This window comes from Tursiops truncatus, chromosome 6 (assembly GCF_011762595.2).
Source record: "Tursiops truncatus isolate mTurTru1 chromosome 6, mTurTru1.mat.Y, whole genome shotgun sequence".
Lineage (NCBI taxonomy): Eukaryota > Metazoa > Chordata > Mammalia > Artiodactyla > Delphinidae > Tursiops > Tursiops truncatus.
The window spans coordinates 12,535,763-12,554,590 of record NC_047039.1 but is presented as its reverse complement, the minus strand read 5'-3'; the positions used below and the strand labels follow the sequence as shown (position 1 = coordinate 12,554,590).

At 37.0% G+C, this 18,828-nt stretch overlaps 1 protein-coding gene and 1 long non-coding RNA gene across 5 annotated transcripts in view; one reads left to right on the top strand and one right to left on the bottom strand.

Annotated features, from left to right (window-relative positions):
• Positions 1-18,828, bottom strand: part of LOC141278939 (uncharacterized) — a 69,135-nt gene that overhangs the window by 23,022 nt on the left and 27,285 nt on the right. The gene's annotated exons all lie outside the window — the stretch shown is intronic.
• Positions 1-18,828, top strand: part of PPP2R2A (protein phosphatase 2 regulatory subunit Balpha) — an 83,317-nt gene that overhangs the window by 62,774 nt on the left and 1,715 nt on the right. For all 4 annotated transcript variants that reach the window (XM_033857629.2, XM_004320928.4, XM_019941315.3 and 1 more), the window contains 6 exons: positions 4,301-4,466; positions 10,400-10,512; positions 11,241-11,418; positions 13,434-13,598; positions 14,525-14,694; positions 17,203-17,294. In XM_033857629.2, coding sequence (XP_033713520.1) covers positions 4,301-4,466; positions 10,400-10,512; positions 11,241-11,418; positions 13,434-13,598; positions 14,525-14,694; positions 17,203-17,294 — 884 coding nt within the window. The remainder of the gene's footprint in view (positions 1-4,300; positions 4,467-10,399; positions 10,513-11,240; positions 11,419-13,433; positions 13,599-14,524; positions 14,695-17,202; positions 17,295-18,828) is intronic.

Sequence of the window (18,828 nt, the reverse complement as noted above, 5' to 3'; positions counted from 1 at the left end):
GAACGCCCATACAGTTTTCAAAGTGGCTGCACAGTTTCTATGCTGTATTTTTTTAAAAGCTGTATTGAAATATACACAGAAAAGTGCACAAAACACTAGTGGATTATCACACACAGAACTTCCCATCCTTCCTTTAACCTTTCTCATTCCCCTTCCCAGTCATTCCTTTCTCTTTCCTCCCCTTGTAAACCTGTCTTCTAACACTTAGTTTGGCTTGTAGTTATAGAACTTTTTATAAATGGAATCTACAGTAAGTATTTTATGTCTGGCCTTTTTGCTCAGTTTATGTTTGTGTAATAATTTGCTCACTTTCGTTGCTATATAATGTTCTTTTGTAAAACTGTACAATTTGTCCATTCTGTTACAAATAGATGCAGACATTGTGGTTGTTTCAGTTCATGGCTTAATAATGCTGCTGCGAACACTCTTGAGCAGATTTTTTGGTGCACGTTGCCATGCATGAAATTATCATGTCATGGGGGGGTAGGCATTTAGTTTTAGTAGACAACACAGTAAAAAGTGGTTCTGCCAATTTTATTCTCATGAACAATATATGAAAATTCTGGCTGTTCCACATCTTTGCCAATGCTTTGTATTGTCAGTAATTTTAAAATTTAAATATTGGGAGGTTATGAGGGTATCTTATGGTGGTTTTAATTTGTACCTTTCTTGATTAACGCCAAGGTTCAGCATCTTTTTATGTGTTTATTGGCCATTGGATATCATCTTTTGTGAAGTGCCTACTGAAATCTCTTGCACTTGTTTTCTGCTGGGTTGTTTGTCATTTTTCTTACTGATTTGTAGGCTTTTTGCACTTTTTGAATATATGAACCCTTTGTCAGTTGTATTTGTTGGAAGTATCTTCCATTCTGTGACTTACCTTTTCATTTTTTCTGAATGGTATCTTTTGACAAATAGAGGTTACTAATATTAATATAATTCAGTTTATCAATGTTTTCTCTAGACTTAACTGCTTTTTCTGTCCTGTATAAGAAATACTTCTCTACCCCAAGGTCCAGGAAGATCTACATTTCTGTTATCTTTTAGATCTGTGCTCTCTAGTATGGTAGTTAGTAGATCCCTGTGGCTATTTAAATTTTAATTAATTAAAATGAAGTAAAATTTAAAGTTCACTTCCTTAGTCACAGTAGCTACATTTCAGGTGCTCAGTAACCACGTGCGGCTGGTGGCTACCATATTGGACAGCACAGATACAGGCTATTTGCGGAAAGCTCTCTTGGACAGTGTTGTACTAGACATATTCACATTTATATTTCTGATTCACCTGGAATCAGTTTACATGAGTGGCTTGTGGTGTAGTAGGGGTCAGGGTTTGTTTTATTATATATGAATAGCCAATTAACCAAACACTATTTAGTGAGAAGACCATCCTGGCTCAGCAGTGCCACTTTTGTCCAAATTCAGGCCTGTTTCTGGGCCATCTGTTCTATTCCATTGGTATATTTGTCAGTTCTCATGTGAGCACCACACTGTCTTCATTGTGGCTTTAAAACTTGATCATGATATAGTATCCTTTATGTATTTGTGGCTTCTGTTTCTGTCCATGTTGAAGTATGTGATTTTGTTTTTGTGGACTGTGTTTTTTTAATGTATGTGAAGAATACTCTGTCTTGCACCTCATTCTGTGTCCTACTTTATCACTAAGAGCTGTGTTTCCGAGAACCTTCTGTCTTGCTGTGTGTGCATCTAACCCATTCTTCGGAATTTCTGCACCATACTCCATTTGCCAGGTTAATTCCAGCTGCCCTTTACCAGACTAGTGCCACCTTTTATTCATACTTTTTGCTTTTATTTTTGTTCATTTAGAAAATTTTTATTGAATGCCTGTTATATGCCAGATACTATTACAGGTGTTGGGATGAAGCGTTTCTAAATTCATTAAGAAGATTTCACATAGATAGATTGTGGGGTTAAGAAAATAGACTCTGGAAAGCTGTGCAAGAAAAACCCAAATATTGAAGCATTCTAGAATGTATCATGATTCTCTCTGATTGTAGGAGAGTTTTTAAAACAAAAATAAAATAGCCTTCTTTGACTTTGATGCATTCTTGTTCGAGTGGCACAGTGTTGGAGGACATGGGATTATGTTCCTTTTTTTTGTTTGCTCAGTGTACTTAGTTCATGCAGAGAACAGTGCTGTCGTAACCATTATAATGTAAACATCCCTCCCCACGTTTTAGGGAAAATCCCACTGTCTGCTAGGGTCCGGCTCTGCAGTTCGTTAAGTCAGTCATTGTTTTATGGCATCTGTTTTATGACATCTTTCATTTGTTACTGCTGCTGTCATCTCTCCTGTTATTTTTTGTTCTTATCCATTGTCTTTAAAAATTCACTGTAATTTTAGCATAGTTTCAGGAGAGAGTGCACATGCGTCATGTATCTTTAACTTGTCAGCTGTAACTTTCTCCTTGTGTGGTGTGTGTGTGTATATATATATACGTGTATATATATATATATATATATATATATTTTTTTTTTTTTTTCCTGTCGGAAAGAAACAGTGCTTCTTGCAATCCATTGAGACGGCCAAACACCTCCAATGATTTTGTTTCTGAATCATGTAATAGATCATGTTTAGACCCATTTGGTTATTCCTGAGTCTTAAGGATGATGTTATTTTTCTGTTGTAGAAAATATTTTTATATGGTTGTGCTTTTCTTTTCCTTATCATCAAATACAGACCCTGATAAACCTAGTTTCTGCATATACCTTGGCCTTGCTTACCTTGGCTCTTTGTTTTGCTTACCTGAATTATATGGACCTTAGTTTCTACTTTTGACTAAAGTTTCACACACACAAGTTACAAGAAATTAGAGATTCTGTGTTATTAAATTTCTCTGTACCTCTGGGACCTAGTGTACATAGTACTGTAGTCTCTAGCCTAAGTTAAAAACACTGCATTATATTGTAGCTTTTTTTGGAGAGTAACATGACAAACGTTTAGAGACTGAGTAACTTTCAATGGAAGACTTACAGAATTTCTTCTGGTGAGATATTAGCATGTACATATTAAATGGGTTAGGTTATCAGATTTGGTGTAAGAGTATGGTAATGAGACCAAGGTTCTGAGTTTGATTTTTACCCTTTCCATATCCCCAGTGTGGATTATGTTCTGTGGTATGCTCTGCATTCTCAGTATTGGCAAACCCACTCAGTAATAATTGATACTACTGTCAGAGGACCCACATACAACTGTAACCATGAATGATCGATCCAGATAATCAAGCTACTGGAAAAAAACAACCCAAAACATACACTTACAAGATGATGATTCAATAAAGTTTTCTTTTTATAAGGAGAAATAATAATAGTGACTAACAGGTCATTCTTATTATCAAGTAATCTTAAACGTTTCATTTGCTAATTCACTTTTACTTAAAACAGTTCATTATAAATAATATCTTTTAAACTATTTTTCCATTGGTTTTTTGAACTAGACATTTAATGTTTTTGGTGGAAAGGTTTTTGATTATGTGATGATGGATTAAAAGGTAAAATTCTGAACATGGTTATAATTCTCATTTTTGCTAAGGTAGTGTTAACTGAAGAAGTTCACAGGTAGTCTCTGTATCCAATAGCTTAAATTATATTCACTCACACTGATACTAAGTGAAATAAATCGTTGGTGCGTGCTAGGCTCATAATATAAGAAAGATAATTCAAGGAGGGTACGCAGTTGTTGATGGGGTGAGGCCTGCTGGGTATTGCTGAATGTGGGCTCAGTGGGTAATAGAGCCCTGTAACTCTGGTCTTGGGTGTGGGGGGGTCGGGGTCAGATGTGCTGTTGCATTTATGAGAGCTCTTCTCTTAAAGAGTTTTTCAGCAGTGAATTGACCTAAAGGCAGGCATGAGAAAGGGAAAGGAAGAGGACAATACATCATGTTAAGTAACAGATAGAGAATTGATCCTTAAAACAGTGGGCAGAGAAAGAAGGTGTGCCTCAGCCAGCTGTTCCTGATGAGCTTTTCTTATTTAATCTTTACTTTTTGTCATGTATGCTCAGTAGTCCTCTGTACTGTGTCATATACAAAGGTAAAGTAATCAGCAAAATGATCTGTATTTTAATAACACTTTTCCTCATGAATTGGGCCTAATTATTAGGCTTTATTTAGCTTTTCCTTTTTTTTCTTTTAAGCATTTGTATTTATTCCTTGAAAGCCTTTAAATATAAAAAACAATATAATGTATATAAGATTCAGGGTCTGTTGGAATTGATATATATGTTTGATTAATTTGAAATATTTCTCAACTGGTCCAAATATTTTTGTTTCCATTTTAGAACAAAATCCAGTCTCATAGCAGAGGAGAATATAATGTTTACAGCACCTTTCAGAGCCATGAACCAGAGTTTGACTACTTGAAAAGTTTAGAAATAGAAGAAAAGATCAACAAAATTAGGTGGTTACCCCAGAAAAATGCTGCTCAGTTTTTATTGTCTACCAATGGTAAGTGTAAATTTTTTCTTTTCATATGCCCAGTATGTACACATAAGCCTGTAGGATGCTTTCCCCTTTTCAAAGAGGAGTAGTTGTTAAGAGATCTCCGCAAATAGACATTTGGAAATATTTTTTCCCTATATAGAATGTAAACTCTTCTTTTTTGTCTTCCCTTTTTTATTGTCTTTTAGTTTTTAAATTCTATGAAAGAGATCCTCAGGCGTCCACTTCTTTTAGTCCACACAGTTTGTAGTGAGAAGAATGAGCTTTACCATTCGGTTTGGGTCAGATCCTGTTTCTGCCACTTCGTGGCTTAGTCGCCTTGGGCAGGTTACTAACACTGAATCAAGTTTCTCTCATCTGCAAACTGGAGATGGTAATATCTGTGTTACAGTACGGCTGTGAGGAGCAGATGTGGTGTCTCCTAGTGTCCATAGTGAGTGCTCAGTAAATATTAATTGCGTTTCCTCTTCCTTTTTAAGTGTGCCTAACTCTCCAAAGAGTATTTCAAACTGTAAATACAAAACACTCTGTCAAAGGACGGCCCCCATTCCAGGATACTCTCTAGGAGAACGCTCTTCTTACTTGATCCCCATCCAAGAAGGACACAAACCGGAGTTGACTCATTGCCTTCTTCCCAGCGAGCCTTATGGCTGTAAGAAGATGCTTCTTATACTGTTTTGTTTGTTCAGGAAACGTTATTAAGTGAGGGTTAGAATTATATAATGACTCTACCAGGATTTAAAGTCCTTTAGGACAGGTTAAGAAGTGGGTCATTTCTTTTGTTCTTCTAAATTTTTTTCATATGAGTTGTTGTGACCTGGTTTATCCCTGTGGATTTGAGTCTAAAGAGAAGCATTAGAGTGATTGAGGGTTACGTCCAGGTGTTCTGGGTAGCTATAGTCTGTAAAAATTTAGATTAAAAGTTTTTTGAGGCTGGCACAAGGATTGGGGAAAACCTCTCATTTTCTCATCCCCTCGGTGTTAATAAAATCAGATTTTAGCACCTAGACCTCACCATTCTTTAGCACTTGCAGAATGTAAACTCAAGTGACTTTGGGGGTGACCCGGTAGACAGCATTAAGTGCTGCCCTCATCCACCTTAGTCCTTATCACCCATTGTATCCAATTATTGGAAATGCATTCCCCAGAATGATGCCACTAGCTGACAACATAAATGTTCGCTTCCTCTTAGATGCCAATTTTTCTGATTGTCAAAGCTCTCCCTAACAAGTCCATTGAAATCTGTACCATCTACCCCCTCTCTTTTCACATAAATTGCATTCCCCTCTCTTCTTACTAAAAGAAAAATAAATAGAAATAATGATTTAAAGCTTGTAACTTAGAGCATCCTAGATGGAGGTTATATGTTTACTCATGTCGCATGTTGGCTTCTAATCTTGGTTCAGTTTTAATTTACATAGGTAACTAAGTTATTTCAAATAGCACTTCAGATACTGCTCTTTGACACAAATAATATGTAATTATACCATTTACGTAGTTTCTTCTTTGGAAGTAAATGTTCCAGGAAGTGTGTTTGCTCATAGTAATTTTGGCGGTTCACTTTTTTAAAAAAATTAACTGATTAATTAATTTTTGGCCGCGTAGGGTCTTCGTTGCTGTATGTGGGCTTTCTCTAGTTGCGGCAAGCAGGGGCTACTCTTCGTTGCAGTGTGCGGGCTTCTCATTGCGGTGGCTTCTCTTGTTGCAGAGCACGGGCTGTAGACACGCGGACTCAGTAGTTGTGGCTCACAGGCTCAGTAGTTGTGGCGCACGGGTTTAGTTGCTCCGTGGCATGTGGGATCTTCCCAGACCAGGGCACGAACCCGTGTCCCCTGCATCAGCAGGGGGACTCTCAACCACTGCACCACCAGGGAAGCCCTAGAGGGGAATTTTTAAAGTACAAGCTGAAGCAGAATAATGAAGCCCCATATACCCAACACCCAGCTTCAGTAGTTCTCAGTTCCTCACCAGCTGTTTCTCAGGTACTTCTCCTCCCCCTCCTTCTCAGTATTATTTGGAAGCAAATCCCACTTCAGTTCACTTATGGATTAAATCTTAAATCTCTTTCAGTTCTTATTTATATCCACACGTGTCTTCCATGCAGGTTTCCATGTGCTCCTCTGTGATTTGAGATAAGGCATCATTTAACCAGGCGAGCCTTTCTAGACACTAAACCCTACAAAAGCTCAGTGGAAGGAGAAACCATTGGAAATTGCAGTGGTTGGGTCGGGTTATGTGAATCTATGTAATATTTTTCTGTGGACAGAATCAACAGTGTTTCCCAAATAGGATTCCTGTGTAAATTTGAAAAATCATTGATTAATAATACAAATTATTTTAAAGGACACTACACAATGCATTGTAGGTTTTTGTCTTTTTGTTGTTAATGAATACTAAGTAAAATACAAATTTGGGGGTGGGGGCTGTATTTTTTGTGCTAAAAGTAGAGTCCATTGTGGAAGGCTAGAACAAGTATGGACATTTTACAAACTGCTGTGTCTGGGTATGGTGAGATAGGAAAATGGATGAGAGGAGTAGGACTTAAAAATCTGTATCTGAAAAGCTTTATTCTTTGAAAAGAGAGAAAGCAAATATGGAAAAATGTCAACTTCTGTTAAATCTGAGCAGTATCTTTCTGTTATTTCGTATAGTTTTCTCTGTGAGATATAGCATAATAGTACCTTTTCCCCCCACAGGTAATGGGTCTTATACTCACAAAAAGATTAGAAACCACTGGGGAGAGCAGTGGAAAATAGGACCAAACGTTCCAGCTTTGAATAACCCAAATTAATCTTACTTTCATCTTTGTATTGGCTTTCCATGATCATCACAAACTGTTCAGTGTTTCCCAGATTGTTTTCTTTTTTTTTTTTTTTGGTATGCGGGCCTCTCCCGTTGTGGAGCGCAGGCTCAGTGGCCATGGCGCACGTGCCCAGCTACTCCATGGCATGTGGGATCTTCCCAGACCGGGGCACGAACTCGTGTCCCCTGCCTCGGCAGGCGGACTCTCAACCACTGCACCACCAGGGAAGCCCTCCCAGATTGTTTTTACTTAAATAACTTAATAGTCACCTTCTTATAACTTATTCACAATGTTTCTTCAAGTGGTCTCTTTCTCTTTCTCTTTAGCCTTCTTTTGCCTTTCTCTGAATTCTCTTCAGTTTCTCTACATTGCAAAAACATCCAGCTCTAATCTGTTGACCCGGGTCCTTGAATATATGAATAATACAAAGTTCACTCGTAAACAGGTTGTGTTTTAACAGCTTATTATTAAGAAGCTTTTTGGATTTTATGTAAAAGCTGCACACCCACAGAGGAGAGTTGGTGGCATGGTTCTCCCTGGTCTGACCCTCTGGTGAGGGGGGTGCTGGGGTTGTGGACTTCTTTAGTTATCAGTGTTCACAGTGCAGGGAAACACTGCAGAGCAGTGGTTCTTAACTTTTTGGAAGCAACAGTTCTCTTTGAGGAATCTAATAATCCCCTTCACAGAAAATGAGTGTATTCACGTAATCTTGCACGCAGTTTTATGGAGTTTGATTATTCTCATGTACCTCTAACTGTGGACCAAAAACTCCAGATAAAAAGGTCACTACTGTAGAGCATAAGAATTTTGATTTCTTTTAAATTCCGGACCTGCCTTGTTCCCAGGCACTGCACTAAAATTGTGTAGTACTTCTGGATCCTTTGTTTATGCCATTAAAGGTTGTAAAAAGTCTCTTAAGTTACAAATTTTATCACTTTAAAATTTTTGTTTTGAAGTTTAATTTGCTTTAAAAATCTGTTTACCCAAGTTACCTTCTTTCATTTTTCTTTCTTTTTTTTTTAGAATTTTCTTCTTATAACACTACTAGGAACCACAAACACTAATTATGTCTTATTTCAAATGTTTGATAAGTATATCGTGATTTATTTGGATCTTTAGTAAGGATGAAGAATTTGAACAGGCCATAAGATAATCATGGGGACGTGTATGTGCCCGGGGGTGTGTGTGTGTCATCCTTATCATTATTTAGGTGATAATTTCTCCCAAAATGTAGAATTCAGGCCTTGGCTCATTTATATTACAGATTTGGGGACAGGTTAAATATTCTAAAATATATCATTCTTTACCTAAATTATATAAATATATATAAACTAAATAGCACACAGAAAACACATATAACTTAACTGCAATATAACTGAAAAACAAGATCACAGAGGGTTCAGATGAAATACTAGGTTACAAGTTAGTAAACTTAGCAGTTTTTCTCTGTGTACACTTCATCTCTGCCAAGGGCACCCACAGGGGCAGCATAGCATGCTCTTCTGCACCAGGCAGAGCGGGGTGGCCAGGCTGGAGGAGTCCCTGCTGCCTCTCTATGACAGAGTTCTACGGTACCTTTATGCACTGCTTTTTCAAATTGTGTTATACCCATTTGCTTATGAAGGGCCATTAAGAATGTGATACCTTTATAAGTGTAGTTTCAGGATTGTAACACAAAGTATAATATTAAATAAACGTGCTTGAGTCCATAGTGATATAAATGGTTGATTGAATAAATAAATAAGTGGGGAGAAGGAACGCTTGTTACAAAGGAGAATTACAAATAATATGTGGACAGATATTCCTCCGTGCAGGGACTGTAACTTAATTGTCCTTTTAAGTGTAGACTGGACTTAGTGACTCACTTCCAAAGAATAGAGTATGGCAATGGGGAAGTAGCGAAACCTGGCAGTTACTGCCTTAACCAAGTGATCAAATCTAACATCACCAGTGGAAAAGTCACGTTGGTGCTATGTATACACTCGCTTCGCCTCTGGGCGCCTAAAAACCCATGATCCCAGTCTGATCATGAGGAAAGAGCAGACATACCCAGTTCAGGGACATTCTACACAATACCTCGTCACTGCTTCTCAGAACTGTCAGGGTGAAGAAAACTAAGGAAAGTCTGAGAAATTGGTAAAGTCAGAGAGCCTAAGGAAGCTTGACAGCTAATACAGTGTTATTTGGATCCTGGAACAGAAAAGAGGCATTAGTGGAAAACCTGGTGAAATCAGAGTCAAGTCTGGAGTTTAGTTAATCGTAATGTAGAATGTTAATTTCTTAGTTTTAACAAATGTACTGAGGTTGCATAAGATGCTGACATTAGAAAAAACTGGGTGAAGGGTATATGGAAACACTCTGCAACTTCTCTGTAACTCTAAACTTACTTCAGAATTAAAGCTTATTGGGCTTCCCTGGTGGCACAGTGGTTAAGAGTCCACCTGCCGATGCAGGGGACACAGGTTCGTGCCCTGGTCTGGGAAGATCCCACATGCCGCGGAGCGGCTGGGCCCGTGAGCCATGGCCACTGAGCCTGCATCGGCAGGCAGACTCTCAGCCACTGCGCCACCAGGGAGGCCCCTGTCTTTCTCTTTATGACTTACTTCACTCTGTATGACAGACTCTAGGTCCATCCACTTCATTACAAATAGCTCAATTTCGTTTGTTTATGGCTGAGTAATATTCCATTGTATATATGTGCCACATCTGCTTTATCCATTCATCCGATGATGGGCACTTAGGTTATTTCCATCTCCTGGCAAAATTAAATATTAAGCATTATATATGTATATGTTTGTATATATGTATAGACATATATGTGTTTATATGTACATAAATATACAATTTTTTCCCTTTAGGTTTAATTATTTTTGAAGGATAAGGACCTGGCTGTGACTTGATTTTAATATCAAATGGAATTTTACAAGTGCCAGTAACATAAATATGCGATTTCTGTACTGTTTTTCTGTGTATGGATGTTTTTATTCATCTGGTAGTAGGAAATTTGTTTTCTATTAAGTCAGATCACGGATTTTATTCTTGGGATACGAAATGGTGTGTTTAAATATATCTTAAAGTGTTCTTCTTCTATCAGTTTTAATCTTTTTTTTGAGGACTTTCTTTATTTTCTCCCCAGATAAAACAATAAAATTATGGAAAATCAGTGAAAGGGACAAAAGACCAGAAGGGTATAACTTGAAAGAGGAAGATGGAAGGTATAGAGATCCTACTACAGTCACTACACTACGTGTAAGTACATTAAAAAAAAAAAAAAGGTTCTAATTCTGATGAATTACATTTTGTATTCCTGTTATATATTATAGATAGTCAGCAGAACATCAGTAGGAATAATTACAGTCTGCTCTTTCCCAAGATTCGGTAACCAGATAGAACATTAATAACTCAAATATTAAACAGACCCTGATCTACGGAGAGGTTTCACTGTGGTCAGGGGCTGAACCAGGACTCAGCACAAGCCTGTGTTTTATACTGTGCCACCATACTCTCTTTTGCTCTCATGGTTTGATTGTCAGCTGTTAGAAGGTTAAGTTTCAAGGTTAACTTTCTTTGGAGATCAAAAAAAGTAGAAATGGACTAAATCTTTTAGTTGCAATTAAAAAAATACCAAGAATTAGATGCTTTGGGCTAATTTCCTTTTTAGCCACTTTAAATTATAAACATTTATTAGCTTTGCAAGTCTTTCAAGCAAAAGATTGAAACTGGGAAAAACTGCGAATTCTCATAGTACTGCTCTCTGTAAAAGAAGGTAAATTTTCCAGATTTTTCATTTTTCTTCCCATTTTAACACTTTAAATAAGCAGTCAAACATCAGTTGCTTTATAAAACTAAATCTGTGTAATATTATACTGTTTTATGTTCCCTCAAAAACTGGAGTAATGAAGTATTCTGGACCTTCAGTGCTTTTGTAAACAGTAAACATTTTGTAATCAACGGTTTTTCATGTGTCTTGTTGACAGGTGCCGGTCTTTAGGCCCATGGATCTAATGGTTGAGGCCAGTCCACGACGAATATTTGCCAATGCTCATACATATCACATCAACTCAATTTCTATTAATAGTGATTACGAAACGTATTTATCTGCAGATGATTTGCGGATTAATCTTTGGCACCTGGAAATTACAGACAGGAGTTTTAGTATCCATTTGGTTTCTTTTTTTTGGTGTTTGGTAAAGAACGCATGTTGTGCCCATACTGGATTTATTTTCATCTCTCCTTAGTGTGTTTTGATTCTTTTTACAGTAGCTTCTTATTTTATACCATTTTTTCTTTGTGTTTAAGTGATTAAACACTGGCTGACGTTATTTGATAAAAAGCATAACGTATCAATTTAAAAATTAGATTCTTAGAATTTTAAGGAATTCATCTGTTTGTACCTATGAAAATAGAAAATTTTTTAAATAGCTGTTTCTTGTAACAGAAACAAATATGTGGAGTATATTCTTTTTTTTTTTTTTTGCAGTACGTGGGCCTCTCACTGTTGTGGCCTCTCCCGTTGCGGAGCACAGGCTCCGGACGCGCAGGCTCAGCGGCCATGGCTCATGGGCCCAGCCGCTCCGCGGCATGTGGGATCTTCCCGGACCGGGGCACAAACCCGTGTCCCCTGCATCGGCAGGCAGACTCTCAACCACTGCGCCACCAGGGAAGCCCTGGAGTATTATTCTTAAAAAATGTTTTTAATTATAAAAATAAGATTGGAAAAAGAAATTCATACAAGTCATGATGCATGGCAGTACAAATACTTTCCCAAACCTCATTTTCATTGTTTATGTTATCCTCCTGAAATTTTTCTGTGCATATATAAGTGTGTGATATATCAGATATATACACACACATATACTATATACATATAAATATAGAAACGTATATATGTTTGTTTTTAATTTCTTGATAAATGTTAGTTATTATAACTGGTATTAATGTATGTCTTTCCAAATAGGTATCATTTGAAAAATTAACACACTACTATTATTCATACTCTACCAATACAGGCATACCTGTAGTGGTAGCTGCTGAAGGGTGGAGGAGCTGTGGCAACTTCTTTGAAATAAGACAACAGTGAAGTTTGCCACGTCAGTTTTGACTCTTCATGAATGATTTCTCTGTAGTCTGCAGTGCTGTTTGACAGCATTTCACCCACAGTAGAACTTCCCTTCAGAACTGGAGTCAGTACCCTCAAACCTTGCTGCTGCTTTATCAACTAAGTTTATGTAATGTTCTAAGCCCTTGGTTGTCCTTTCAACAATTGACTAAATTCACCATCTTGTGGGCACAGTTCATGGCACCCCAAAACAATTACAATAGTGACATCAAAGATCACAGATCACCATAACAAATGTAATAATAATGTAAAAGTTTGAAATATTGTGATAATAACCAAAATGTGACAGACACAAAGTGAGCAAATGCAGTTGGAAAAATGGCGCTGATAGACTTGCTAGATGCAGGGTTGCTACAAAACTTCAATTTATAAAAAATGCAGTATCTGTGAAGCTCAATAAAAGCGAAGCACAATGAAATGAGGTATGTTTATAGTGTATAAAAGAGCCTGTTTTCCTATACCTTTAGCAGTCTAGTTAGTGAAAACTTCTTGTTTTGATTCGCTTCTTTCATCCTGAGTAGATTTGAGCATGTTTTCGTATTTATCAACCATTTATATTTCTTTTGTTCTTTTCCGTATTTTTTCGTTGGATTTGCCTATATTCTTATTGGAATTTCTTTGTTTTTAAAGCACCTTTTCGACATCAAGTAAATCAGCTCCATTGTTTGTGTGTGAACAGTTTCCCTTTTTTGCCGCCGTACAGATTTTTCCTTTTGTTTTGTTTGGAGTATACACTAAGTTCTTAATATTTAGGAAGATGGTGTGTCAGTCTTTTTCTTATGGCTTCTTTTTCTTATGGCTTATCATACTCAGAAAAAAAAGACCTCTACATGCTAAGGTGATTTAAAATTCGCCCGTGTTTTCGTCTCAGACTTTTTTTCAAGCATTAAGAGTTTTGATCCCTCTGGGATTTATACCCATGTAAGTAGTAATATGCAGTTTAGAATTAATAGTTGTGCTTAAGTCTATGAATGAATTTTAGATTTGAAAAACATAAAATTATGCTTGACCTTTTTTCTAAGTGGAAATTCCTTAATAAAATGCTGTCCAGATATTGTGGATATCAAGCCTGCCAATATGGAGGAGCTGACAGAGGTGATTACAGCAGCAGAATTCCATCCAAACAGTTGTAACACATTTGTATACAGCAGCAGTAAAGGAACTATTCGGTTATGTGACATGAGGGCATCCGCCCTCTGTGATAGGCATTCTAAACGTAAGTTTATTGCATCTTGTTTTCAAATGATAACATTTTCTGTTTGTCTTCAGACATGGTAACTACATTTACATAGGTTTACAAGTCTTAAACCTCCTGCTCCCTTTGGTAAGCTGTCTGACTCAACATGAGGGATTGTAGGTTATTCTACTGGAAGAGCATAGAAGGCTGTCTTGGGGGCATGTCTGTTGAGTCCCAGTGGATGTATTTTTAATGGAATGCTATTCCTTGGGAACTTGAGTTGGGTTCTCCAGTCGTGTATTCAAGTAGAGCAGTTCCTTTCTTCCCTGCCTCCCTTCTCTCTTTTGTTCCCTCCCTTCCTTTCTTCCTTTATGTTTTGAGCTTCCTAGGAAGATTTCTTCTGAGATGAGGTTTCTTTGGCTTAAACAAGTTTGAAAAGTACCAGGTTAAAAAAATTAAAGGATTGCATTATTCTTATCTTCAAGTTGTTGAAGATTTTAAAAACTCATGAAGATTGGTACATGCTGCTTATCAAAATAATTTTACCAGGCCACTAAAAAAATAAAATGCGGGTATGAGTTGGAATGGTGAGGATGGTGTGTTTCTCATGGTGACAGTACAGGCAAAGTCAGTGAGGTATATGCAGGACCTCAGATTGGTGCACTGAAGTCAGACATCTTGAGTGGGTCTGGTTCTGCTGAATTAGCCAAATGACTCTGGAAGGTGCTGTGCTACATACGTCCTTTTGCATCTTCAACTTCAGTACTAAGTCACTCTCATTCTCTTAAGAAACTCTCAGGGAGGGTATGTTCTTACAGCCAGAGAGATGTTTTTCGGTTCTTTATTTACTCTGCCATTTTTAGCTCACTCTTAGGAAGTTGATGAATGGTGTTTTGAGTAAATGCTTTGTCCAAGCCAGAATATTTACAAATTGCCCTCAGCCCTCCTATTTTGCTTGTTTTTAGTGTTTGAAGAACCTGAAGATCCGAGTAACAGGTCTTTTTTTTCTGAAATCATCTCTTCAATTTCTGATGTAAAATTCAGCCATAGTGGTCGATATATGATGACTAGAGACTATTTGTCAGTCAAAATTTGGGACTTAAATATGGAAAACAGGCCTGTGGAAACATACCAGGTATTTGCAATTTTTTCTTTCAGTGAGTATATAACCTGTTTACTTACTTTTAAGTGTTCATAGAGAAGGATTTTGTACTATGTGTTAATCCCAGTACAGTGCAGTGCGTGTTCACCATTAGGCTTTTTCCTTCAGAGATCCATGAGTACACTGCCTTTGCTTATGTTAAATTTATATATATTTTTATAGGTTGTGTTTGTGTATTCAGTTTTAAAGTGTAAAGCTACCAATTTGGTTCGGTAATAACTTTTTTCCCCTGTTATCTACATTTAAAGTGAGGATGGAATTACGGTCTCTATCAAGGTCTGGGGGAAGAGGATTGGGGAGAATGGTCAGTCCTAGTCGAGGTGTCCTGGATGGAGTCTGGATCGTGCTAGTTGAACTAGAGCTTAGCTTTGGTGTGCCCAGTCAAGTGAACTGGCATTCTCCTTTTGGCTAATAACTGTTGTCTTAACCTAAAGGAGAAGGACTTGTGAGAACCCAGCAGACAGCTTTAGGAGCTGCCTTTCTGTTGTAGGATGTCAGTTTGGATTCTCTTCTTGTCAGCCAAGCCACTACCGTGGATCCCTTTCTTCTGGAGAAGAGAATGAAGATGTGCACAGCTGGGAACAGGGTTGGGGGGCCAGTAGAAACCTGTGTTATGCCCTAAGCTGCAGTGTAGAAAACATTTAACACTGCTTTAGGAACACAGAATTTATAAATGGTACCTTCTTTACATTGTATGTTCTCAGTAAAATTAGAAGGATGTTTCTCAAACTTTTTAATCCTCTTTGACAAACATGAACCACTTAAGAGTCTCCTTAATGGTATTTGAAATTTCAAAATAAATGCTACATTGAAACAACAAAGGGATACAATACTGCTTTGTTTTTAAATTACATTTGTGTAACTGCCGAGATTCTGATCTATCTCCTAGTGATCCGCACCACCATCACTGTCACCACCACCACCCCATTCCCACTGAGAATAATTGGTCTGAACCTTAACTTCATTCTCTTACATGGTTTGGTGAGAAACCCTGTATGTGCACTCTAAAACTTGGCTGAATTATCATGATTTACCTGTTTTACCTGATTTGCAGTTTTCTACCTATGCTGTACTAGATTAGTGATTGGGAGTAGAGTCACATCATGCTCAAATGTAGCATATGCAGATTCAGCTATTATTGAATATGTGTAATTGAAATGGACAGTTAAAATGACTTTAGGTTATTTCATAGAGAATTCTAAGCATTGAGAAGGTACCTACTCTTTAAAAAATTTATTTATTTATTTATTTATTTATGGCTGCATTGGGTCTTCGTTGCTGCACGTGGGTTTTCTCTAGTTGCGGCGAGAGGGGGCTACTCTTTGTTGCGGTGCGTGGGCTTCTCATTGCGGTGGCTTCTCTTGTTGCGGAGCATGGGCTCTAGGCGTGCGGGCTTCAGTAGTTGTGGCACGTGGGCTCAGTAGTTGTGGCTTGTGGGCTCTAGAGTGCAGGCTCAGTAGTTGTGGCTCATGGGCTTAGTTGCTCCGCGGCATGTGGGATCTTCCTGGACCAGGGCTTGAACCCGTGTCCCCTGCATTGGCAGGCAGATTCTTAACCACTGTGCCATCAGGGAAGTCCCAAGGTACCTACTCTTTTCTATCATTACTTCTTTTTAAGGTTCCCTTTAAGTAAAAAAGAATAGTGAGACAGAAACTTGTTCTTTTTCCTTATGATCACAACAAATACTTTGGAACTGTCCTTTGTAATTTAGTAATATTAATATAGAATTGTATCATTTCTCAGAATACTTTTTATGTAACTAATTTATTTTCTAGTTGATCCCTTTGTGAAATACTAGTGAGTAAACATAGAATTATACTTCAAAAAACAGAGCTACATTTTCATTATCTTTGGATATTGTATAAGTAATAACAAGTATATCAAATATTTCCATAACACATACCTGGAATAACCATATAATTTATCACCAAACTAGGGCAGGGTCATGCAATGCATAACGTATGCACTTAATAAGGTATTGTAGGCTTCAGTTATTTATGCCCCAAAAATGGTAGTGAAAAAGGAAGTAAAGCCACAGTATTGCATGTTTTTTATCAACAATTAATGGGCTGAAAATCAAGTGTTAGCAAATTCAAATATTGCTATAATATTCTTTAATTAGTCTCTTATCTGTGCCAGTTTTAAATGTTTTCTGGCCTAAATATTTCAGTCAAGCTTGTAAAGAGTACATGTGCTATGCCCAGAAGGGTATTTTTCTCTATTGTACGAGAGGAAAATGTGTGTTCATGGAAGGCGGATCAGATGTCTGTGAAAGGATAAAATACCTTTACTGTTTCTCAGAGAACTGAGTTTTTTTGTTTGTTTGTTTTGAGAATTGAGTTTTAATGAGACTAAAAGGTATGTATACATGTTTGTATATGCCTTAAAAATATATAGATTTGTTAAACCTTTTTCTAATTTCAAGAGCAGCAGATCTTAAGGTGTAAGCTAAGTATACATATATATTTATTTTTTCCCCAGGTGCATGAATACCTCAGAAGTAAACTTTGTTCACTATATGAAAATGACTGCATATTTGACAAATTTGAATGTTGTTGGAATGGATCTGACAGGTAAATTGATTTTAATTTGAACTGAACCCCTTATTCAAATTGAATTTCATTAGAGGAGAGAAATTTACTATTTCACTCCTAGTATGGTTGCTACATTTACTAACGGCCAACCTGTCTTTAAACTGACATAAATTACATTTACCAACTTCATTTTCCCTAGGGTTTCCTTGAAATAAATTTAGTAATCTTACAGCAGTATTGGCAGATAAAAATTAAACATTATGTTTCACTAGTAAATGTGAAAGTATCCCAAAAAATTCTAGATATAATATATTACGATATAAATTTTAAACTTTACCTTTTATGAACCAGATCAATCACATTTTTGACATGCCAGTGGTTAAAATGGTGAAATTTCAGTTTGGTTGTTACTTTGCTATTAAATTGTTTTGAGAAATATTTAGGCAGTAGATACTTCATTTGCAGCGTTACACACTGGATTTTCCAGGTACTACATTAATACCTCATAGAAGAGAAGAGGTAATTACCATGTATTATTTTAACCATATTACCATGAGTAATTAAGCTTTTTATAATCCACAACTTCATCAAAATGTGTACCATTATTTCGAAGGATAAATAAGTCTTAATCATTCCGTTTTTAAATGTCAGTATTTATTTATTATGTTCCAATAGAACAGACAATAGTAAAAGAAAACATAATTCTGGAATTATTAACTTGCTTTCAAGGTACTCATTAATGAGTATTCAACAGTAGTTTTATTGCTGAAGCTTAATAAGAGTCAGGTTTCATGGTGCTTTTGAATATAATAGAACTTGGATAATTTATCTTTTGTCTGATTCTTAAAATTGTTTTTATCTGATTATAATATGAGGCCCTGTAGGCTGGCCACAGCACACCTGGAGTAGGAGCAAGCAGGCTTCGAATCTGAATGCCACTGCTCACCCGAGGCGTCAAGGAGACAGGAAAGGGAAGGCGACACTGGTGGAGCAGGATATGGCGCAGTGCTACGGCCAGCTCGTCCTCATAGTGTTTAAACGTCGTGTTCCATTGTCAGGAAAAATTGTTTATTTCCCTTAACATAAAAAAATTTTTTTTGAAAGACTCTCCTATATAATGACAGTATAGGCATCTAAAGCAGAAAAATTTGCATTGATGCAGTACTGCTGTCTAATCCACAGATCCCCATAAATAACACGAGTTCTCTCAATGATGTCCTTTCTAGCAGAGAAAAAAAATCTGGTATCCAGTCCAAAAGTATATGTTTCATTTAATTTTCACATCTCATTAGTCTCCTTTAATCTGGAAAAGTTCTTCATTCTTCCCTTGTCTTTCATGACCTTGCTTTTTTGAAAACCACAGGCAATTTATTTTGTAGAATTTTCCTTAATTTGAGTGTTGTCTAATATTCTCTCGTGTTTAGATTCCAGTTACACATTTTTGGCAAGAATACCACAGAAATGCTGGCTAACAACACCTTTTAAAATAGCATAGACTAGGTGCCCTAATCCATTAAAACCTCAAGTTCAGCTAACATGGGGATGCCAGTCTAAACTACAGAAATTATTTTAA